Source organism: Lutra lutra, chromosome 12 (genome assembly GCF_902655055.1).
Source record: "Lutra lutra chromosome 12, mLutLut1.2, whole genome shotgun sequence".
Lineage (NCBI taxonomy): Eukaryota > Metazoa > Chordata > Mammalia > Carnivora > Mustelidae > Lutra > Lutra lutra.
In genome coordinates, this window is record NC_062289.1 from 59,778,452 (window position 1) to 59,803,241 (window position 24,790).

General features: G+C 36.0%; 1 protein-coding gene across 3 annotated transcripts in view; it reads left to right on the top strand.

The window, feature by feature from the left end:
- Positions 1 to 24,790, top strand: part of VAPA (VAMP associated protein A) — a 97,069-nt gene that overhangs the window by 23,487 nt on the left and 48,792 nt on the right. Inside the window, exons 3-7 of one of the 3 annotated variants that reach the window (XM_047697402.1) lie at positions 2,560 to 2,663; positions 3,146 to 3,226; positions 9,294 to 9,428; positions 13,874 to 14,047; positions 17,428 to 18,194. In XM_047697402.1, the coding sequence (XP_047553358.1) occupies positions 2,560 to 2,663; positions 3,146 to 3,226; positions 9,294 to 9,428; positions 13,874 to 14,047; positions 17,428 to 17,586 (653 nt within the window). In that variant the 3' untranslated portion in view covers positions 17,587 to 18,194. Of the gene's footprint in view, positions 1 to 2,559; positions 2,664 to 3,145; positions 3,227 to 9,293; positions 9,429 to 13,873; positions 14,048 to 17,427; positions 18,195 to 24,790 lie in introns of those variants that run through there. The other 2 variants (XM_047697403.1, XM_047697404.1) reach the window with 2 other exon arrangements.

The following is a 24,790-nucleotide window of genomic DNA, read 5'->3' on the forward strand; positions in this document are numbered from 1 at the left end:
GATCCTAGGACCCCCAGGATCATGACCTGAGCCAAAGGCAGATACTTAACTGATTGAGCCACCCAGGTGCCCCCCTCTCTCTCTTTTTAAAAGATTTATTTATTAATTTGAAAGAGAGTGCCTGAGCAGGGGAGGGAGAGAATCTCAAGCAGACTTCCTGCTGAGTGCAGAGCCCAATGCAGGGCTTGATCTTAAGACTCTGAGATCAGGACCTGAGCTAAAACCAAGATTCTCAACCACCTGAGCCAACCAGGCACCCTTCTCCATGATTTTTTTGTTTTTTAAAGATTTATTTATTTGAGAGCGCGTGTGTGAGTGGGAAGAAGGGCAGAGGAAGAGAGAGGAGCAGACTGTCTGCTGAACCTGGAGCCCAACATGGGGCTTGATCTCATGACCCTGAGAGCACATCTGAGCCAAATCAAGAGTTGGACAGTCAACCGACTGAGGCATCCATATGGTCCCTCTTAACTATTTTCTTAACATTTTCTTTTCTCTAGCTTACTTTATTGTAAGAACACAGTATGTAATATGTACAGTATGGAAAATATGTGTTAATCTATGGTTTGTGTTATCATTAAGGCTTTTGGTCAGCAATAGGCTATTAGTACTTAAGTTTTTGGGGAGCCAGAAGTTACATGTGGATTTTCAACTGCATGTTACATGTTAAGTCCCTATGTTGGACAGAGGTCAACCTGTACTTCCAAAACTCTGTCTTCCATAAATCCCTTTTGTTGAGCATCTGCCATATTAAAAACTCCAGACACACTAGTTACTGTTTCCGTAGCCTGCCCACAGATTCTTCTCCAGTTAGAATTTAGCTCTTCAGTTTTTAGTGTATTGCGTTTCTTTATATGTAGTCACTCAAACTGTGCTTCCTTCCTCTAGCAACTTTTCCTTGATTGACTTTGTATTACATACTCCTTTCTTTTTTCCTTTCTCTCTTTAGCACTTAGTTTTGTGGGTTCTTTAAATTTGTCATATTTATTATTTTTTTAAGATTGTTTAATTCTTATATGTTCTGCAATAACTTAGAATTGTCATAAAATCACAATCAGTCATGTTTTAAGTTTTCTTCTTATTCAATTCCCATTGATGACCCTGCAGTGATGGCTTAGTGAGGGCATTTAATGGACATTCACTGGGCTTCATGTGGATTCCGAAGCATTTATCCTGTGCATTTTTTTCTGCTTTGTATTTGCCCCTTCAAAAATTTTTTTAGCCATGATGGGAGTTATGGACATCTCAGATTCACTTAGAATAGGATTTTCTTATGTAATTGCTATTTCTCACATTTGCTTAATTGCATTTGTCTTTTTGAAAGTGTTGATATACATGTATAAAAGATATATCTTAGAAATCATTTACATATTAGGGGAATAATTTGTACAGTACCATATGTATATATATTTTGTGTAACTGTAGATTTGTTCTTACAGTCTTTGTAATATAAATTTAATAAAAGTTTTGTATCACCTCTAGTTATAAGGAACCCCTAAAAATCCTCTTTTAAAGGCTACTTAAAATCTTGAGTGCTTAGAAAAATTTGAATATAATTACTGGGATGCTAGAAAATTTCTGGAAATGATCAGAGTATACCTCTTCCTTATATACTTTTTTTTTTTTTTAAATTTTATTTATTTATTTGACAGAGAGAGACACAGTGAAAGAGGGAACACAAGCAGCTGGAGTGGGAGAGAGAGAAGCAGGCTTCCCGCTGAGCAGGGAGCCTAATGTGGGGCTTGATCCCAGGATCCTGGGGTCATGACCTGAGCTGAAGGCAGACGCTTAACAACTGAGCCACCCAGGCGCCCCTATACTTTGTTTTCTTAGAATGAGATTTAAACAGATTGATAAACTTCTTGAATAGATATTTAAAGTCTATTTTTGAAATATTAGTTTTATTAGAACACTAAAATGTATTGAGTTTTTTGAAGTTAACTTTTAAATTCTCCTTTATGTATCCCTGCTGTTTGATTCTAAAAGATATTATCACTAAATACCTAATGAAGCCTTGTATTTACAACCGGTTTTAATAGATAGTTTACTAGATTTTTTTTTTTTAAAGATTTTATTTGTTTATTTGACAGCCAGAGATCACAAGCAGGCAGAGCGAGAGAGAGAGAGAGGAGAAAGCAGGCTTCCTGCCAAGCAGAGAGCTCGATGTGGGACTCGATCCCAGGACCCTGAGATCATGACCTGAGCTGAAGGCAGAGGCTTAACCCACTGAGCCACCCAGGCATCCCAGTTTACTAGATTTTAATCTGAGTTTATAGGTATTATAATAGTTAATGTTGGCAACATTTTGAAAATTTTCCCAAACTTTAATTTAGAGGAGGCAGTCATAGATTTATATTTATTTTTTAAGTAGCTGTTTATTTTGTGGGTTGTTAAAATAGTTGGAAACCATAAAGTTGATTCTGGATCCTTAATGTAACCAATCCAGGATTAGGTTTCTTGAACCCTTCCTGGTTTTCTTTAAGTTTGCATATTAGTTAAGTAGTAGGGATGATAAGCAAATGCAGAAGAAACAAAGCAATATGTTTTTTTCTTCTTATTTAGTAATGCTACAGCCTTTTGACTATGATCCCAATGAGAAGAGTAAACACAAGTTTATGGTACAGACAATTTTTGCTCCACCAAACACTTCAGATATGGAAGCTGTGGTAAGTATAGCGGTGGAATGGAATTTATTTTGAGGGATGTTGTTGAAAATATGGGTTTTGTACAGTCCTTATTTGAGAAAGCTAATTTTTAATTTAAAAATATGTAAATCTGTTAATTATAGATAATTCTGACTTAATTTCAAGAATGAAAGAATTTTGAAATAATATTTCTTAGAAACAGTTTAGAAATGCTACTGCGAGGAACAAAGCCCTTCAGTCTCTAGAGATGTTAGTGTGATTTTAACAGATGGTGATAGTAGGTTTCTTGAGGATTATATATTTATATTTATATTGCCAGATAAGAGGGGTAGGGTCGTCAGTTCAGAGTGCTGCTCTGTGTCCTGCCTGAGCCACAGACTCCACCTCTGCTCCAAACAGCCTCAGTCCCCTGATGTGAAACCTGTTGGTTGTCCCTTGAGGTGTGAAACCTATTTGTCACAGTTAAACTTGCTCTGTCTCATGTTGGTTTTGTTTGTTTTTAGTGGAAAGAGGCAAAACCTGATGAATTAATGGATTCTAAATTGAGATGTGTATTTGAAATGCCCAATGAAAATGATAAATTGGTAAGTAGGAAAATGGGAGAAGATTGGAGCTATTAAGTTCTCATTTACTTTGAGATTAATTTTGCTTCTGTTTTTGGCCTTTTGGGAATGTGTGAAAATGCTATTCCACATTTTAAGACACAGTGCTTACTTAGGTTTAAAAAGAACTTGATATGCTTTTTTCATTTTAGAATATTTTGTCCACTCAAGAAGAAAATACTTTCAGATACAGTCTTCATGATGGAGAAGAACCATTTAATTCTCCCATTTTTTTTTGCCACTTTTAAATAAGTTCAAGTTCTTTAGAATGAGACACACACATGCATAAATACAATTAAATAATAGGCATAAACCACTTTTTGACAACTGTATACCCGTAGCCTGGGGATAAAAGATTTAATTTACATGGACAAGCAGTTTATTCCAAGTTTGCCTATTCCCAGGTATTTTGTTTACTGTTGATTTTGGTCAAAATCCATCTGATTTTATTTCTTAGTAAATAATTTCTGTGTTGCTTTTTGATTAATGTCAGGCAAATACAATTTGAAAGACTGAGGAATATATGTGTACAGTTTAGAAAGTTGTCTGTGAATGTATAGAATGAGTTGCGGTCACTTAACCCTATTCTTTTGCAATGCAGATTTTAATCTTTTTCTATGGTTTGTTGGAGGGACTTGAAAAAGCTAAGTAGGTTTTTCCTTTTGGTGACTTAATATATAAAATAATACGGATAAATAGAAATGGTGAGTACAGTTAGGTTGCACTCTGACATGACTGTTGCTTTGATCTGGAAGCCATTTGCCCTGTTGAAAAGGAAATTCACAGATTAGATAAATACCTGTAGTCAATTATTTTGTTACTCTTTTAGAATAAGCTGAAATGAAAGAGTCCCTGAGTGGTAATTTTTATTGTGTCTTTTAATCCCCCTTTAAAGGAATGTTGAAATATTTGCCAAAAATAAAAAATGTGAATGCGTATGTTCTTACTAGAAAGTGAACGTTCACTGGCATATTGATGCTTCCCATTTGGAGTTTACTTTCTCTTTTGCCTGTGCTGCCAGAAAGCTAATAGCTTGCTTAGTTTAGTTAAGTATGCCATTTAGATATAAAAAAGGGAAAAAAAGTTTTTTTTCCTTGGGATGAGAACTCTGAGGATTTACTGTCTTAACTTTCAAATATACCATATACCTGTGTTAGGTATAGTCATCATGTTGTACATTAAATCCCTAGGACTTAAGTTGTGTCATGATTGGAAGTATTACACCTTTTGACCACCTTCAGCCAGTTCGCCATGTTCTTTCCCTTTGCCTCTGGTAACCACAGATCTGATCTCCTTTTCCCATAGGTTTGTTTTTATTTTTTATTTTTTTAGATTCCGCATATAAATGAGATTGTACAGTATTTGTCTTTCTCTGACTTAGTTCATTTAGCATAGTGCCTTTGGGGGTCCATTCATATTGGCACAGATGGCAGGATTTCCTAACCAGAACTTCTGTATTCATTCATTGGTTGGTCTGTGGCCACTTAGGCTGTTTCCTTGTCTTGGTTATTATAAATAGTGCTGTGGTGAATATAGGGGATGCAGATAACTCTTTGATGTAGTGTTTTCATTTTCTTTGGATATATTCTGTGAAGTAAAATTGAGTAGAAATGCATCTGGATATTTTCTCACTTAGGGTTATGTCATCTTTTACGTTTCTTTAATTAACATGGTTAGAGCTGTGACTGTCTTTCATCTGGACTTCTGTTATACTCTGTATAGCAGACAGTTTGAGATTATACTCTGAAAAGGTTCACCCAGGTATCTGATATTATTGATTAAGAGTAAAAAAACCAAACTGGAAGTCGATAGAAATGATATTGCTATGATAGTTGTGCCTAGCCATTTTAAGCACCCCATAGAGGAGAGTAGCAGGTGTACATACATACAGGTATGGCCCCTAGTAATCCATGAAAGCGGTTTTGGGCTTGAATAAATACTGAATGGAGTTTCTGGAGTCCTGTACAATGGAGCATGAGCAGAAATTGTTTGGCCCTGGAATCTTTTCAGAGCAAGTATTATTAGGAACCCAAAGTCTATTCAGTATAATTTCAGAGTACACCAGAGACTGATTCTGAGCCTAGATGAACTAGTTACAGAGTGTATTTCCGTTAATTGAACTACTTGGACTTGTGGTGTAGTTACTACCTGATTAAATGGTAAGGAATAAGTATTAAAGATAATGATTTTTTAAAACATTTTATTTGGAGGACCTTTAAACACTTAGGAAAGTACAGTGAACTCCTGTGAACCCATGACCAGTTTTAATAATGATCAGTTTATGGTTAATCTTAATTCATCTAACCAGCCCCCTCACTTTTCATCTCACAGTATTGTTGTAAGGCAAAACAAGATACAATTTTATCTGGAATTGTTTTGATATATATTACTCAAAGATAAGAACTTTGAAAAAAGGAAAAAATTACTGACAATACTGTAATTAAGCCTTTTATTTTTAGTTTAATTTAATTTACATTCATTTAGCATATGGTATATCATTAGTTTGAGAGGCAGAGTTCAGTGAATCATCAGTTTATATAACACCCAGTGCCCTTCATGCCCATCATTCCACCATGTGCCCTTCATGCCCATCACTCAGTTACCCCGTCCGTCTACCCCTTCTTCCCTCCAGCAACCTTCAGTTTTGTTGCCTGTGGTTTGTCTCTCTCTGATTTCATCTGGTTTTATTTTAACCTCCCCTTCCCAGTGCTCCTCTGTTTTGTTTCTTAAATGCCACATATGAGTGAAATCATATAATTGTCTTTCTCTGATTGACTTATTTTGCTCAGCATAATACCCTCTAGTTCCATCCATGTTGTTGCAAATGGCAAGATTTTATTTTTTTTTATGACTGAGTAATAGTCCATTGTATATATATACACACCACATCTTCTTTATCCATTCATCTATCGATAGACATCTGGGCTCTTTTTATTGTTTGGCTATTGTGGACATTGCTGCTATGAACATTGGGGTGCATGTGCCCTTTTGAATCACTACATTTGTATCTTTAGGGTAAATACCCAGTAGTGCAATTGCTGGGTCATAGGGTAGCTCTATTTTTAACTTTCTGAGGAGCCTCCATACTGTTTTCCAGAGTGGCAGTAGCAGCTTGCATTCCTACCAACAGTGTAAGAGGGTTCCCCTTTCTCTGCATCCTTGCCAACAAGCTTTCAAAAGCTTATAATATTAATATCAAACTATGTAGGCAGATTCAAATTTGTCTCACAAATGTCATTTAAAAATTGTTTTGCAGTTTTTTTGAATTGAGATCAGAATAAAGTTCACATACTGCTTTTTGGATGATACATTGCCTGAATCTTTTAATCTATAGATTCCCTTTCTGTTTTTCTCTTTCAGATTTTTATTGAAGAAACTAAGTTTGTCCTGTAGACTTTCCCTGTAGACTAGGTTTGCTGATTACATCCTTGTGGTGTCATTTAATTTTTCTTGTTTTGGTATATTCTAAAGTTGGATCTAGAAGTTTGATTAGATTTTGATTTCTTTTCACTGGAGGCGGGGAGAGGCAAGACTGCTTTGTAGGTGGTGATAAATTCTCTCAATATATGATGTCAGGTTTTTTTTTTTGTTTGTTTGTTTGTTTTTTTGTGAAGTTAGTGATCGTTGGTGTGCAGTGTGTGAATGAGTGGTTCTCAACCAGGGGTAATTTTGCCCTTGAGGGACATTTGTCAACGTCTGGGGACATTTTTGGTTGTGACAACTAGGAGGGAGAGGTTCTAAAGGCATCTGGTTGGTAGACGCCAGGGATATTGCTGAGCACTGGCAGTGGGTAAGACAACCCTCACAACAAAGAATTATCTGCCCCAAACATCAATACGGTCAAAATTGAGAAACTATAGTTTAGATTCATTAATTTATTTAGGATTGAGTAATGTTATTTTGTCATTCTTACGTTTATTAGGTATAATGTTTGTGTTGAGAGAAATTGGGCTTATGTTAACCACCCCATCCCACTCTCTCACTCCTGCTCCCAGGTCCTCCTCACCCATCTTCCCCCCAAAAGAAGTAGATAGGTGTTTAATTCAATTACGTTAGATGAGTGTATCTTAACCTATTTGAGGTTCTGGATATTTTTAGGTATGCTGTTAGTGTTGAGGTATTTACATGTTCTTAAGAACTATAGAAAAGGATATGTTACTATTTTGTTGATTTCTTCAACAACCTTGATACTGAACATATAAACAAAACATTGAAGTTATGTGGTTGTCAAGGTAAAAAAGATGCCAGGTCTAGAAGTATAGTGGTTGAGTTCTTGCTTTTAAAATTTTTATAATTTAAAGAAATCTTTTTTTTTTTTTTTTCCCCCAAAACAGTTCTAACATTTTGAATCATCATTAGAGTGGGCTCTTTTTGGGAAATAATTCTTTGATTTGCATCACAGATGGAGTAATCTAGGATTCCAGGAAACCCTCCCCCTTTTTTTAAATAAATGGAGGTACTATTAATAATTATTCCAAGACCAAGCATTAACTAATACTGTTCTTAAGCATACTAAAATTCGTGGTCGCGGGCGCCTGGGTGGCTCAGTGGGTTAAGCCGCTGCCTTCGGCTCAGGTCATGATCTCGGAGTCCTGGGATCAAGTCCCGCATCAGGCTCTCTGCTCAGCGGGGAGCCTGCTTCCTCCTCTCTCTCTGCCTGCCTCTCTGACTGCTTGTGATCTCTCTGTCAAATGAACAAATAAAATCTTAAAAAAAAAAAAAAAAAATTCGTGGTCGCTCTAGTCCTAGGGAAACAGCAGGTTTTTGGATATATGTCAGTAAATTAATGGCCCATAGAGTCTTCAGTGGAGTCGTGTTCAGTACTAGGAACAAGTGCCGCTCAGCGTGTTCCCTGGGCTGTTGAGAGCTGGAGGCAGATGATACTAAAGTGTTGACTGCTCTATTTTTGCAAAGTTGTATTCTTGGAATTATTAGCTCTTTTTAGTTACTATCAACTCTGTATTACGAAATCTAATGTGTATTTAGTGGTAGTGTTTTTTTCCAGGATTGAATGTGGTTTTAATTAACTTGTTATTTTATGGTGTTTTATCACCTGTTTAATTCTTTGTGTTCAATTAAAAATTTTTTTTTGTTTATTTTGAGGCCTCCGGTTCTACCTGAAATTTTCCATATTTCTTAAAATATATTGCATTTCATTTATGCCCTCCATCCTAATGTGTGTTGATGACATATTTTCTAGGAAAAAAATACCAATTTATCTTGACTGATGGGTTGTCAACAAGGAATTTCAGTGGTCTTATGTATACAAAGAACCTTTATGATTAAATATATACATTGTTTTGTGTTGAGACAAGGAACAGATTGGGGACAGGGCATTATTAAGTGAAATGGAGTTCTCATAGTTTATATACATTGACCTGAATATCACTAAGTGTTACTTTAAAGGGTGTATCAACATTTTGGTATCCAATTATTTTCACCTGTATTAAAGGAATTTGAGAAGATAGGAAGAGAACGATGGAGAAACTGATATACTAGAATGTTATATGCATCTTTAAGTTTATTGGTCCTGGGAAAGGGTGTGTGTGTGTCTGCATTTGGGGGTGGGTGTTGTTGAGTACAGGAGAGGCTTATAAAGTAATGTATTTGTTGAATCTCAAGAGAGAAAAATTCATTTAACTTAAAATTTTTCAGGTTGAGTATTACCAAAGATAAGAAAATATGAAGTGCTTGCTTTTCAGATATTGACAAGCATTGATTAGCAACAGAAATCAGAGCTACAGAATTAGAACATGTTCATTTTAGGATAGCATGAGGCGAGCATAAATTTAATAAGATTTATACATTTAATTAGCATAATGCAAATTGATCATAGTGCATATTGTTTGGGAAATAATATAAAAAGCTATGAAAACTTTTGTACTTTTTGCTTTAACATAGTTATTATTAGTGTTATATCTTATATATTTTTATAGAATAAAATGTGAATGTCTAAGAGCCTAATGATATCTGTGTTAGTCATTCCCAGTACATGCAGGAGAAATCAGTTTGATGTGAATCTGAGAATATGTTTCCCATGCCACCTCAGGGTATAACTCCACCAGGGACTGCTCCAGCTGTCACTTCAATAAGCAGCATCAACAACACAGTTCCAACAACTGGCAGTTATAATACGAAGAATGATCCCAGGGGACTCAGTGTGTTCAAACAGGAGAAGCAGAAGGTTTGTTTTAGGGAGCTAACAGCCATAGGAGTTTTCTAGTGTTACTGGTTATATTAATGTAGTTTACCTAGCACATATATTATGAGTATATTATATGAAGTAGATAGAATTGAAATTTTCAGCTGTGTTTAAAAAATACAATAGAACCACAGATCACTTAAAAGACAGGCACAGAAACTATTCTCTGTTCTAAAAAAGCAAATTGAGCACTTAAAATCTCAGCAGTGAGCAGGACAAATTAAGAGTGAACATTATGAAGTTATGAAGTTGGTATGATTTTTTCTGTCATTGGGATTTTGGGAGCATTCTTTAAAAAAGGAATTAAGAGCTTATTTGAGTAGAGTAGCAGGTATAGCAGTAAAGGTAGGAGCTGGCAAACATTGATCTCCAGGCAAGTATTTGTTCATATATATTTAAAAAAAGATAAATGGAATTATTATTTTGTTATCAAACACAGATAATGGTAACCCCTCTTTAACTATCATTATTATTTACAGTGCCCCAGGGTAGGAGAATATGTGGTTAAACCCTAAAGGTCTTAGGTCATAGTTGAACTTGTGCATATGCGTGCGCATGCACGTGCATGTGCGTGTACATGTGTGTGCTTAACATCTACTTAAGATGACAGCATGTCAGTAATGACTTCTGGGTGGTGTAATGGGTGCTGTATGATTCCCTTTACCATTTTTTTGCTTACTGTATACTTGAGGAATCCTACAGTTTGAACAGTTTGCTTATACTTTGATTTAGTGTTCCAGAGAATATGTAACTGAGGCTTAAAAAAATTTGATCTTTATCTAAATGTCTGATACTTTTATTTTAGTTACTTATTTCTCGGAATCATGATTCTACAGAAACAGTAAATTGGATTTTTAAGAGTGAAATTAAGTCTCCAGTAAACTTGTTTTTCAAATACTATCTCTTCCCAGGTCAAGGCCTTAATTATGCCTATAACAATTTCATGCCACTTAGTTTTAGTCATAATTTCCTTTATAGACTTTAAAACATCTTTTTTGAAGATTTTATTTTTAAGTTACCACCCAGTGTGGGGCTTGAACTCAGTCTTAAGATCAAGAGTAGTACGCTCCACCGACTGAGCCAACTAGGTGCTGCTCTGCCTTCATGTTCATTTACATCCCTTACTCATTATAGTCACAGGAATGTAGCCTCACACTTCTGTTCCTTAGCTCAAGGCTTGGCCTTCACAAGGCTTTATTGCAAAAACCTGTTTTGCCTTACATTTTGCTTTGTCCCTTGTTTTCAATCCCTTGCTCTGGTTTCCTAATTACCCCCAACAGGGGTAATTTAGAATACTGGAATTGAAATTCTGATGGTTGTTAAAGAAGAATAAAGAAATAAGTTCAGTTTATGGATGGAAAGGGATTATTGCAGATAGGCTAAATAATATAAAATAGTGGGGCACCTGGGTGGCTCAGTGGGTTAAGCCGCTGCCTTCGGCTCAGGTCATGATCTCAGGGTCCTGGGATCGAGTCCCGCATCGGGCTCTCTGCTCAGCAGGGAGCCTGCTTCCCTTCCCCTCTCTCTGCCTGCCTCTCTGTCTACTTGTGATCTCTCTCTCTGTCAAATAAATAAATAAAATCTTTAAAAAAAAATAATATAAAATAGTGGAAAATGTACAAGTTGTGAAATATTTTTTTGTCTTGATGTTGTGGCCTTGACCTTCCCATTTACTCTAGTTGCAGTGTAAATTTAATGTCATACAATGTTACTATTCATCAGTTTCCTAAGAGTCACAGCATGTTGAATCCCTCTAGTTTGCTTATTTCATGGTTCTCAGAACGACCGCTTTCCTCTTTATGGACCAGCCTAAAGCAGCTCTCAAGAACGAGCTGTTTTCCTGGAGCCAAACCTCAGTAATGGAGCTCCTGAATGGAAGTATGCATTTAAAGTCTCAGCAGCCTTAGTGTTCCCTTCAGACTTTTCAGATGGTTACTATATGTATGACTCAGCCCCCTCCCTAACTCCCCCTCTTATCCCCCGGTTAAGTTAGGTTATATATGCTTATACTTTAAATATACACAAATAAATTAGATTTCATTGCATCTGCTATGTATGTTGACTGGTTTGTAGGGAGCCTAAATAGTACTTGACAGAAGTGTACTCCCAAGTAACTTGTTTCATGTCTGCTTGACTCACTGTTGAAATGTGTTTTTAAGCTTCACTGTATCTTTTGCATTCTAGCCTTTATGTTTATGCTTCACAAATTGGTTATGACATTTCCTTTTTGTTATAAAGAATATAACATTAAGAAAAATTTCAGTGAAAAAGAAAAATCTAATTCTGTCAACCATAAGAAGATATTCGTTGACATGTTATTTAAAATCCCAAAGAGTGGGAAGCTACCCATGAAATGTCTAAAAAGAGTGAAATTGTTAAGTAGTTTTGTTTACGCACAGAATAGAATATTTAATGACATACCATGTCACTTAAAATGATAATTAAAAGATGAACATAAAAATGGATAAAGAAGAAAATGTTAGTGTATGCTGATTTTATAAAATGTGCATATGAGAAAAAGTAATACATAAATAACACTTGGGTTGGGTTGATGAGATGGGTAGTTTCCCTCTGATAATTCTGAATTTTCTGGAATTTCAAGAGTTCATTTAAAAATAAGCTAATTGTGAGGAGTTGATGATTTCTCATTTTTGTTTTTTTTAATCTTCACTTGTTGGCCTCATGTATCGCCTCTTGATTTTTTAGTCAGCTTTCTGGTTTTGAGTATATTTTTCCAATTTCATAATCAGAACCTGAGGATTCCTTAGTTGCCACATTGTTGACTGTTGCTTTCATCTTCATAGAGAAAGACAGTGAGCTGCTCTCTTTTTACGAATTTGGACTTGTTCTAGGTTGGAATGGGAGCACACTTTGAAAAATCATTTTGAAATGAATTCTAATTACTATTAAGAGGAGGATTAAGAAAGAATATTAATGGAGAGCAAAATATATTTGAAACAGGTTTTTACGGATAGAGATGGAATTGGTCAGAATAGGGGAAGATGAAGAACAAGAAAGCTAGTAAGAGGACAACTCAGAGAAAGAAATTAGAAGCGGGCTTCTTAAAACTCCTCACAGCTGAGAAGCTTCTGAAGAGAAACGAAAAAATCTGAATGTTGACAGTCAAATAGTGTAGTGTTGTACATTAGAACCTCATTATAACATTACTGTTTTTACATGGGTGTAAGCATAGTGGTGAAATCACATTCCCTTCATAAGAAGTACTAGTTTTGCCCCTTGAACTAACAATTATTTACACTTAATATAAATTTGGGACCTGCGATGGTGTGGTAGATGTGTAACCTATTATTGAGTTCTGTGGAATGCCATGAGGTTGGTTTTGGAAATGTTTTTGTTAGAAGTTTATATCTGAATAAAGCAGTTAAAGATAATATTAAATTTCTAGCAAGTAAATTTTTAGTTGAAGAGATGACTTGTTGCACTAATACTGTTAAGGTGTAGGTGCTGGTATAAATGACATTCAGGTAAAGGACATTGAAGCACTTTAGACCACAGGCCCTGGGACACTTACTTAGGCACTGCCCTAGATATTTATCTATATTGGGTGAGAATTGGTAAGAATTGCAGTTTTAGGGCTCACAGTTTTAAAAGTGTCTAAGTATTACTGTGATTCCGTATGGAATTTCATGAATTAAAGCAAACAGTGTTGGTGATGATTTGAAAGAATTATTTATGTATGAGTTTAAGAACATGTAATTAACTCCCTTACCACCTCCTTTTTTTTTTTTAAACTATGATATGTTTATATTTATTATTTCCCTTCTATGTTTATATCCTGGGTATTTTTTCCCATTAATAGAAGTCAGGTTTTAAGTTTTTCTTAGGTAGTCTTGTAATATCATTGGAATTATTACTGTAGTATCCCCCTACCCCCACAGAATCTCATTTGAATTACAGAATCAGAGCACTGAAAATGACTGTCATATTTGGATTTTGGTTGGCGTCATTCCGCATACTTTCATTGAATAACTACTCTTGGCCAAAGTGCTGGGTTTTAGCACTGGTGTTTAGCACACCTATATCCACAAACCATAAATACAGAAAGGAATGACTCTTGCTTTCCCAGAATTTGAAGTACTGTAGGAAGGAACGTCAGAAATACATTATTATATGATAAGTGCTATGGTAGAGGTAAGTGTGAAGGGTTTTGGGAGTAGAGGAGGGAGTGGGGTGCTTTTTTTGACTTCTCTTTCTGACCTTTATTGATTTAGTCCTGCTAAAATTATCCACAGATGACTGTAACCTTGGGTATTTTTGAAAAGTTCTTATTAATGAAATCATAACCTCAGAAATTTCCATTTAAATGATTTTTTGGAAAAGAAGGGTATGGAGTTTCAACTTGAATTTGTTTAAAATCTAAAGGAGATTTGGTCAGTTAAAAAAGTGCCACTATTTTTGTAATACAGAATGATCTGGAACCTAGCAAAACTGTTCCATTGAATGCTTCTAAACAAGATGGACCCATGCCAAAACCACATAGTGTTTCACTCAACGATACCGAAACAAGGAAACTCATGGAAGAATGTAAAAGACTTCAGGGAGAAATGATGAAACTATCAGAAGAAAATCGACACCTGAGAGTAAGTTGTTTTTGAAGATAAGTTGATTTAAATGAAGGCATAAGATATGTGAATATTATTAGGCTGTGTTATCCATCAGTTTTTAAATTTATCCATGGTCATTTCTCATTTTCCCTAATTTTATTATGTCTTAGCTTTTGCTCCCTACTCTTGCCTCTAGTTTTACGAAGGCTTCTCTTTGCCTGCAAGTTCCTTTCCTAGTAGATGCCCTAGTTTTTTTGTGATCTAGCTGGTGGCATTGCTAGCTTCCTCTCTTGTTTTTTACATTTTTATGGCCTTTACATTTTGTGCCCTAGTCATATGACTTGCCTTAAATGGTGCTATCCCATATAGCGTAGGGACATACGTGGCTGTTGAGCACTTGAAATGTAAGTTTGAAGTGACATGTGTTGTGAGTGCAAAACACCCGATTGCTTAGACTCAGTACAAAAAAAATACCTTTTTTTGTATTATTACGTATTGAAATAATATTTTGGTTATATTGGATTGAATTTTATTATTAGAATTAATTTTACCATTTTCTTTTTACCTTTTTAATGTGCTATTAGAAAATTTCAAAGTACATGGGTGGCTCACATTGGAAGCTTATTTTTATATTGGACAGTGTTGGACTAGAGTATCCTGAAGAGGCCTCTCTGTAAATGATAGCTTTTTTGCTTTAGTTTGAGTTCTTCCTTCTGACTGATTTCGCTGTGAAATCCCATTCCTACCCTTATAAACCCATTATACATGTATGATTTTCTCTTGGTTCCTTGGTTCTTGTCATCTTTTCAGTATAACCTTTTCTAGGGCTCTCTCCTCCCAGAAGAAAAGAAATATGGTTTTGGAATGCTCTCTCCTTGGTTTCCTTGAAACCTCTGTCATCTTTTAACTGCTCCTGTCTGTTGGAGGTCTTTCTCCCTCTAGTGGGCGGTAGTTCTTTAGAGGCAGGGACCTGTGCTCATTCATCTTTGCATTCATAGTACATGCATATAGTAGTCATTCTTACATTTGGGTGAATAAATGGATGAACTGGTGAATGAGGACTAATTGAATATGTGTGGGGTTTATTAATAATTTGTCTTGACAGTAATTATTTCAAGACCTGAATACCTTTAAATTGCCGTCAAAGTAGATGATACAAAAATACACATAAGTAAATAACCTAAATTAAGGGGCTTAATCTACATTTGATTCTTCCATCTGTTAAATGTATACAGAAACTACATATACTCTGAATCACAGGCACTGTATCTTGAACTGATCTGTGTTGAAATAATTGTTTATCTCTTCCTATTTCATAGTACCCCTCAGAGGCCCCCAGCACCTCTTGGGATAGTGGAAGGATTATCTTCATTTCACACTAATATCCATACACCATAGATTTTTTAAGGATGCTCTTTTTGTTACCTCTACTTTATCTGCCATGACTTCTATGGCACAGTTCTGTTCTTTGATAAAGATGGGCTCCTTAGCATGACAAAAAGCCACTGTTTGTTTCTTGGCAGGAGGGGGAGAAGTGGAAATGGTAGGACTGCCATAAGTAGGACAGGGCTGGAATATAGGAGGAGTGGACAGGGAGAGAGGTGAGATTTGGGTGCTGGTATCTCCTTTTTATTTATTGGCTGATGTTTTGTAGGAGATGTTATTTGAAAGAGTGTTTTGCTGTTTACAAGACAAAAGAACCTTGAAGGCTACTGGCCTGTAGGATCAATTTCAGGTGCTTTATTAACATTTTATGCATAAGACCCATCATAATTTAACACTGTTTCTTTTTATTCCGTTAGTCCTGTGTTTCTTAATCCAGACTGTTCATCTGAATCTCCTAGTGAGCTTTTTAAAAATACGGGTCCTCTCCAGACCCAGTAAATCAGAATCACTAGGAGTATTGTTTAAAGTTCTCGATGGGATTGAGAATAATTTTTTCTTCACATAGGACTAATGAAAAATAAGACTAAAAAACCCCAGCAACCCTCAGAAAATCCAGTAATTGGAAATAAAAAAGTATGACTTGAGGTGGATTCTGTAATTCATTTGGCATTAGTAAGCATACTAGAGAAATCACTGTGAGAAAATAAAAATGAGCTTGCACTAAGGAAGTAAAAATCTGTCCTGTCATTCATCTGGTTGAGATGTTGGACACAGATAAAGCCAGTTGCCTAGGTAACAGGTATCAGTATTTCCCCCGGGATCACACTGTGACTGGTAAAGTGTCATAACAACCTTCTATTTTGAGTGACTATTGCTTTCTTACTGAGAAACCTTGTCCCGTAAAATCACACTGTCAGAAACTTCGCTGTGTGAAATCATACCGGTAAGAACTGAGCAGCAGCCCACTCTTGTCTAGAGGATCTGAGTCACTGACACAGAGAAGTAGCCTCCCTTTCCAGTCCAGGGGCATAGCCTCTGATGGGGGTTGGGGGGGGTGGGGTGGCTGGTTTCTGTATATAACATTCCATAGCTGTTGTAGTTTGTTGTTTTTCTGAAGAAGTAGGATTCGGCATCTCCTTTGCAGTAAAGACCCAGTGCTGACCCTTCCACACATGGACCTCCTGCTTTGAACTCATCAATACACTTGCTTTTTTTTTTTTTTTTTTTTTTTTTAAGATTTTATTTATTTATTTGACAGAGAGAGATCACAAGCAGGCAGAGAGGCAGGCAGAGAGAGAGGAGGAAGCAGGCTCCCTGCTGAGCAGAGAGCCCGATGCGGGGCTCGATCCCAGGACCCTGAGATCATGACCTGAGCCGAAGGCAGCGGCTTAACCCGCTGAGCCACCCAGGCGCCCCAATACACTTGCTTTTTAAATTTTATCCTGAAATTCCCCTTTCTTCCAGATCCTGTAAAATTCCTGTCTTTTCCTTAGGCCAGATACTCCCTGTGCTGTGTGGGCACCCTGGTTGCAGTGTGTCCATAACCCTGTTGGACCACACCTTTGCTCCTGGTGGTCTTTGGTAACAGTGTAAAGATACCATGGGCCACCATGGAAATAAGTGCATGCACAGAGCTCTTACTTACTTAATATATTTTAGTGACATTTTTCCCTTCTGTGTAACTATATCCGTATCTGATTTTTCACTTTTTTAGGAGTACATTTTTCAGCTCTAGTTTTTAGAATCGGCATTATTGAGGTATAATTTATATTCCATTGAAGCACCCATTGTGAGTGTACAATTCCGTCATTTTTAGTAAATTTATAGACTTGTGCAGCCATTACTAGATTCCAGTGTTTGAATGTTTCCATCAGCCTAGAAAGTCATCTTAGTGCTGGTTAGCAGTTAATCCCTGTTCCCACGCAGCCACATGCATGCTGATCCGCTTTCTGGCCATAGAGCTATAGCTTGGCCGTTTGACTGTATGCATATTTGTTTTTAAAACCTTTTTGTGCATATATTTTTTTCAGGATGAAGGCTTAAGGCTCAGAAAGGTAGCACATTCGGATAAACCTGGATCAACCTCAGCTGCATCCTTCAGAGATAATGTCGCCAGTCCTCTTCCTTCCCTTCTTGTCGTAATTGCAGCCATTTTCATCGGGTTCTTTCTAGGGAAGTTCATCTTGTAGAGTGAAGCATGCAGAGTGCTATTTCTTTTTTTTTCTCTTGACCAGAAAAAGATTTGTTTACCTACCATTTCATTGGTAGTATGGCCCACGGTGACCATTTTTTTTTGTGTGTACAGCGTCATATAGGCTTTGCCTTTAATGATCTCTTACGGTTAGAAAACACAATAAAACAAACTGTTCGGCTCCTGGACAAATTGTATATTACCAGATCATCACTAGCAGATGTCAGTTGCACATTCAGTCCTTTATGAAATTCATAAATAAAGAATTGTTCTTTCTTTGTGGTTTTAATAAGAGTTCAAGAATTGTTCAGAGTCTTGTAAATGTTATTTTAATAATCCCTTTAAATTTTATCTGTTGCTGTTTCCTCTTGAAATATGATTTATTTAGATTGCTAATCCCACTCATTCAGGAAATGCCAAGAGGTATTCTGTGGGGAAATGGTGCCTCTTACAGTGTAAATTTTCTCCTTTACCTTTGCTAATATCATGGCAGAATTTTTCTTATCCCTTGTGAGGCAGTTGACTGAGTTTTTTCATCCTTACAATCCTGTCCCATGGTATTTAACATAAAAAAAAAAATAAAACTGTTAACAGATTCTTGCTCGATAGCTTGTTTGTGTGTCGTGTCATTAGGCGGGGGTTCCAGGGAGTCCACTGAATGGTAATTTGAAATTTATGATGCATAATTTTATTTTGCATTGAAAGCCTTTCAGATGTTACAGTATTTATAGTTAAAAATCCTCATTCTGTTAAGGAAAGGGATTGATAAAATTTTAAGCTACTTTTGGTATTTTCGAAGATCATAGTTTGTCTTCAAGATAATATAAAGAAATCCCATGAGAATACAAAGACTATAATTTTAGTCCATTTATATGTATGCCCTATGGCTCTGTTGCATTTGATTCTTCTAGTATATTCTCAAGGAAGACTTATTCTCCTTGGTTCTAGTCCAGTGCTTTTTAACCAGCCTAAGAACTCCTTTTATTTTAGAACATTTCGTAATAATAGTTTAAAAGTAGGTGTTTTTCCTGCTCAATCTGACATTCAAAGTAAATTTCTATTATGGAAATTTGGAATTAGTAAGCAAGTCTTAGGAGTTTTCTTTGTGGAAAATGACTTTATCCTTTGCAGATCTACCTATTAATGTGAAACATTTTCAGTATAAATATGCATTTTGAGGTCTGATTCTTTCTTGCACTTGGTCTTATGTCTTCATTTATTTCACTTGTACTAGCATAGAAAAGTTTGGAATCAGAGACTGTATATTCAGTTTTTCTACTAAGGGCAGTCCAGTATAAGTGACTCTTGATTCCTGAAAATAGGTGTTAGTTTTGTAAAAGATGCACTTCTTTCTGAAAGGGAAACTAGACTTTGGGACTTGATGCGATGCAGTGAAGTGTGTTAGGCCCAGGTCTCTGTATACAGTTTATAAACAAGTGAAATATTCCTTACAGTTATTTTGGTTGCCTTTTCATTTTGACTATGTTTTGAGTTTGTCAGGCCACATGTAGTGTGTCATTATACTCTGTGGTATCTTATAAAACCTCTTGCCTTGTGCACAAAAGTTACTAAAAGCAAACAAGTAATGCCTATCCATGACTAGCACGCTATTACAAGTAATGTTTTCACTGTTGTTCCAGCGCTTTACAGTGGTCGTAAAATTTCCCTCCCTTTCTGATAACTGGAAAAGCATGCTGAAAAAACATCTTGCATTTTGTCCCATAAATGCAAAATCAGTAATTCCTTGGCTTAAAGCTCTCTATAAAAGTCAGCATTATTGATGATAAGTATCAAGCTTGATATTTCATAGCTATAATTTTTTGAAAATTTTGAGTTCTCAACAATTTAGCAGAATCCCGTTTTATGGGAATGCTCCTTAGAACTCATTTATTTCAGCCCCCTTTTTTATAGTTCAGGAATCTGAGGCCTTTCTGAGAATTAAGGGAACTTGTCCTGTGTCTCACAGCTAGGTAGAGGTAGAGCTGGAACAGGAAGATCTGCTCTCCTGACTCTAGCTTAGTGTCTTTTCTGGTTACTTTGTAGAAAAAAAAAATTGCCTAATTTGACATGACTGAAATTATGAACATAAGATGCTATTTAATAAATGTATGTGAAATTTCATATCCTAAGATTATATCACAGGCTACTGTTGAATAGACTCATGTATATTTGGTTTTAGTGTTATAGGTTAGAACCCTCCCCCCTATTGGTAATAAATATTATGAAATACAATGTATTTTTAGATAGGCATTTTACAAAATGCATTATGCAAAGGTTGGTTTTTGGGGTAGATTGTAGTCTGGGCAGTATCTGGAAAATAAAGTATACATGGGCTTTTTAACTGCTTTACACGTCGGGAGATGCTCTGATTGTATAGGAGACCTAATTTCTATTCTTTTAATTGCTGTATCAAATGTGGTCAGATTATTTTACTACCAGCGGTTACTTTGAAAGAGTCCAACTGTATTAATTGACTGATAATATATAGATTAAATTGTTTGTCTTCGTTCCTTACATGTTTAGAAATTTTTGCTTTGTCTGCCTGCTTACTCGTGTATGTAAGCATGAGGGAAATATATTGTTGCTAATACTGAAATCACAATCAAGTTACTAAGGCCTTAAGTTCATATGTGACGCTAAATGCACTACCTTATTTCATTCTATAACTAATGTACCTTAACTTTGCCCATTCTTGTGTTTACAAGAAACAAATTTAAGAATTGTATTCTGAGTGTGTGGTTTGTTACCTTTAAAAAAGAAAAAGAAATGACACTTGGAAAAAAGTATGTATCAAATTCAAAAGTTCTGGTCAAAGAAAAACAGTATTTTTATTTTCTCCTTTAAGTATTTTAGCTCAGAAATTCTCCTAAAATTGAGATTATCTGCTGTGGGGATTATTTTTGGATTTTAATCATTCAAAATACGCCACTTTGAAAACAACTTCTATCAGTAAGATAAAAAAAAAAAGTTCTTAATAGGGTAGATCCCCAAATTGTGATCTTCTGCCACTTTAAAAACATTCAAGTGAGTTTTCCTAGAGTTTTGCACATTCCTTTTCAGTGATTTTGGTGTGTGCATAGATTTTTTAAAAATTCACCTATATGAAGTTAGGGAAAGATCAATGTTTACCGTATGGAAAAACAACAAAAATAAGAAGGTAAATAAATGATCTTTATTTTCTAGCTTTCAAAGGAAATCAGACTATTGCGTGAATAAATAAACTGTTTAAAAATGTGGTGAAGTGTCATTTTCCTTTCCAAGAAACAAAAAAAGGAATTTGATTTCAACAGATTATGATGGTTTGTGTGTTTATGTTAAATAGTAGTAATCAGTCACTCACCAGGGCTAGTCTTTTGCTTAGTGACCTAGATGTAAAGTACTTTTGCATGGAAGTGGGAACAGCTGGGTCTTTCAGTTCCACATTTGATAGCCCACTGTTAGAAGCCATGCTTCTGGAGAGTTCTGTGCTGGAGCAGTGGCCTCTTTGAAATGCTCAGCCTGATAGGCATTGGTGTGAAGAAGTTTGAACATTAATATCTTTAAAGGAAAGGAAATTTTATCGTTCCACATTTCTGATTGTAGGAATGTTCATATGTTAATTTTTAGGGAATTTAGAAATAAAATTATAAAAAGATAAAAAGTAATGGCAAATCATGCATCCAGCATTATCAGTTTATATGAACATCTGATTTATTTCCCTCTAATAATGCTTTTTAAGCATAATTTTGCATACAACTTTGTATTCTATGGTTTTCACATAATCATTTCTCTGTGGTATATTGAAAACCAAGTAGAAGTTGTTGCCAGATTTCTTTATGTTTACGATCACTTTCTTGACCACAAGGTGATGAACGTTTTATGTGTAACAGAAAGCTTGATTGGTCAGGTGGTTACCCTTCTAGTTAGGCACGTCCTCCTACTTACCTCATTTCCTTTGTTCTAGAACTCTCTCTCTTGTTTTCCAGTTGCTCCTTAACATAGCACCCATCCTTTTTCTTTTCGAATTTTTATTTAGATCCTAGTTAACATACAGCATATTATTCAGTAGAAGGATTTAGTAATTCATAACTTAAATAGACACAACACCCACTGCTCATCATAACAAGTGCCCTTAATGCCCATCATTCATTTAGGCCATCCTCTTTGTAGTGAACAACTCTTTGCTATCATTGAGAGTCTCTTAAGGTTTGCTTCCCTTTCCTTTGTTTTCTTTTACCCCCTTCCCATATGTCCATTTATTTTGTTTCTTAAATTTTGCATGAGTGAAATCATAGTATTTGTCTTTCTCTTGTCTTCCTTGGCTTAGCGTAATACACTAGCTCCATTCACATCGTTGCAGATGAAAGATTTCATTCTTTTTGGTGGCTGACTAATATTCTATCTCTCTCTCTCTCTCTCTCTCTCTCTCTCACACACACACACACACACACACAGAGTCTTATTCCATCAGTAGATGGACGTTTGGGCTGTTCCCGTAGTTTGGGCTATTGTTCATAATGCTATAGACATCTGGGTGCATGTACCCCTTGGAATCTGTCTTTTTCTGTTCTTTGGGTGAATACCTACTGGTGCAGTTCCTGGGTTGTAGGGTAGTTCTGGGTTGTAGGGTAGTTCTGTTTTTAAGTTTGAGGAACTTCCAGAGTGGCTGCGGCAGTTTGCATTCCTACCAACAGTGTAAAGAGGTATATAACGCCCATCTTGAAAAAAGGTGCAGGGAAATACTAAGATAACTATTCTGTTTTTAGCATTGGTATTCAACTACAGTAGTGCATTAACTCGTGAAGAGCTTAAAAAAATAAAGATACTGATGTTTGAACTGCAATACTGGCTTAATTGGTCGGGAGTGGAGATACCTGGCGTGGCATTTGTTTTAAGCTCCAGTCATTTTAATTTGCAGCCAGACAACTGTTTCATAGGCTTTTAAATGCCAAAGCCAGATACAGATTATGTTTAAGTAAGATTTAAGTTTTAAAATATAGGGCAATTGTATTTTCAGGATTCTTTGTATATTAATCTTAAACAGGTTGCGGGGTTGTCTGGGTGGCTCAGTTGTTTAAGTGTCCAACTCTTGATTTGGGCTCAGGTCATGATCTCAGGGTTGTGAGATTGAACCCCGCATGGGGTTACATGCTGGGTGTGGAGCCTGCTTGATTCTCTCTCCCTCTGCTCCTCCCACCCCATTTCTCTTAAAAAAGTTAAGTTGAAAGAGTCACCTTTAGGTATTGCTTAATGCGAGAGCTGTCTTTGTAGAAGTTAGGATTGTAAAATGCCAGCAAATATTCTGTAAATACATGTGAGCTGTCTGCAAAGATGATTTGAGAAATTTTATGGGATTATTTTTAATTACTTTGCTCATAACCCCACGTGGTTATCTTTACCCACTAGGAAATTGATTCTGCCTGTCCTGTATTTCTCGAAGTATGAGATGGTTTTCAAGGTGCTTATGAATATGTGCCAGGTACTGTGTGTCAACTCATTAAGTCCTCACTCAGGACCTTTGAAGGGGGTACTGTTCTTATCTGCATCGTGTGCTGGGGCAGACAGGTTCGAAGAGAGGTTTACACAGCTTTAACAGCACAGGACTTTGATCCTGAGGGTCTGATCCTAGAGCCCATACTTTCAGCCATTGTTAATTTAGAAGGAAAGGGAGTGACCTGTACCCTGGTCCAAGTCCAATATTGTCTCCACAGAAAATTCATACGGTAATTATGTGATGCCTTTGATCCTTTTCTAAAGGCTGTACTTAACATTTCCTTGTGAAAACATTTGATCTTAAATATTCAAAGACTTTTCTTGCCTTTATCTCCCAAAGAAGTGCAGAGAAAACATCTGCCCATTGACAGTCTCAACTCAAAATCAATAGGAACATTATTAAACAATTAATGCATTAAAGAAGGAGGCTATAGAATTTAAAGGAATGGTTTATGTAACCGAGGCTGGAGAACAGTATGACTTCACTCTTCTATATGATCCTTTAAGATTTAACCATTTAAAAAAGAGATTTAACCATTATTTCAGTTTCTGAATTTTGATAAATTGTATAACTTCTTGATGCTGTTCTACAAGGAACAAAGGGTGTCAAGTAATACAGATACTTAAGACTCCTGAGGGAAACCCAAATGTTTTTGAGGGTCAGAAGTTACACCTATGTTCTAAAAGAGTGTGGTGAGTTGTAATTGCAAGGGACTGAAATCTATTTTACATTATCTGAGCAATGAGAATCCCTTATTGTAGTATGTTGTGTGTTTTAGGAAGTAGACGTTTGTTAGGAGTCCTACAAAGGTGTTAATATGGTTTTTTGGGGTCGGGGGCGGAAGGGGGTAAACTTGCTTTTTCTTTGTTATTTTAATTGAAAGTATATCCTTAAATGTATAATATATAGATAAATATAAAGGTGTTGGGTGTGTATCATGCTACTTTGAATTAAATTTAGGAAACTCTTTGCTTGGGAAATTCGACTTGTAAGAAAGGAAAATTTTGTTGCAAAGTATTTTGGATGCTTTTTGTTTACTATCAAGCAAATTTTACAACATATTAAAATAAAATTTAGGTTTTCTTTTAGGGGTTCCTGCCTGGCTCGGTCCTAAGAGCGTGCGACTCTTGGTACTGGGGTCATGAGTTCAAGCCCCACGTGGGGTGTAGAGACTGCTTAAATAAATAAAACTTAAGAATAGATTTTCTTTTAAAAGTTTACTGATGGTATTTAGTGTATCAAATAAGTGAATTATCTCTCCAAGGGAAAAATGCTCTTGCACTTTGAGACTCCCATGAAATTTGTCAGTTGAGGAATTTCGTTATATATGTTTTAAGACATGATTTCTTAGCAAGATTTTACACTATCACAAGGATTTTAAGAATTTTAACATTAATTGGGTAAGGTGGTTCCTTTGTAAAATAAGTTGTGGGTGGAATGGGAATTTCAGGGAGATAAGTATATTGGAATATACACTAAAAGTGCTAAAAATTTGTGTGTTCATCATAATGTTTGCGTAATGATGTGATAAGAGAGGACGGCTCCTGTTAGAATGAGTCTTGTAACATTGGTGCATTTTGTTGAGGTAGTAAATGGTATAAATGTCTCCAACACTTACTCAAATATGTATAAGTAACCCTTTCCATCCCGTACTTGATCTCTTAACTCCAGAAAGGTATATCGCAGATGCCACTAGATAATGAGATTTTACCTTTGCATAATGTGTTCC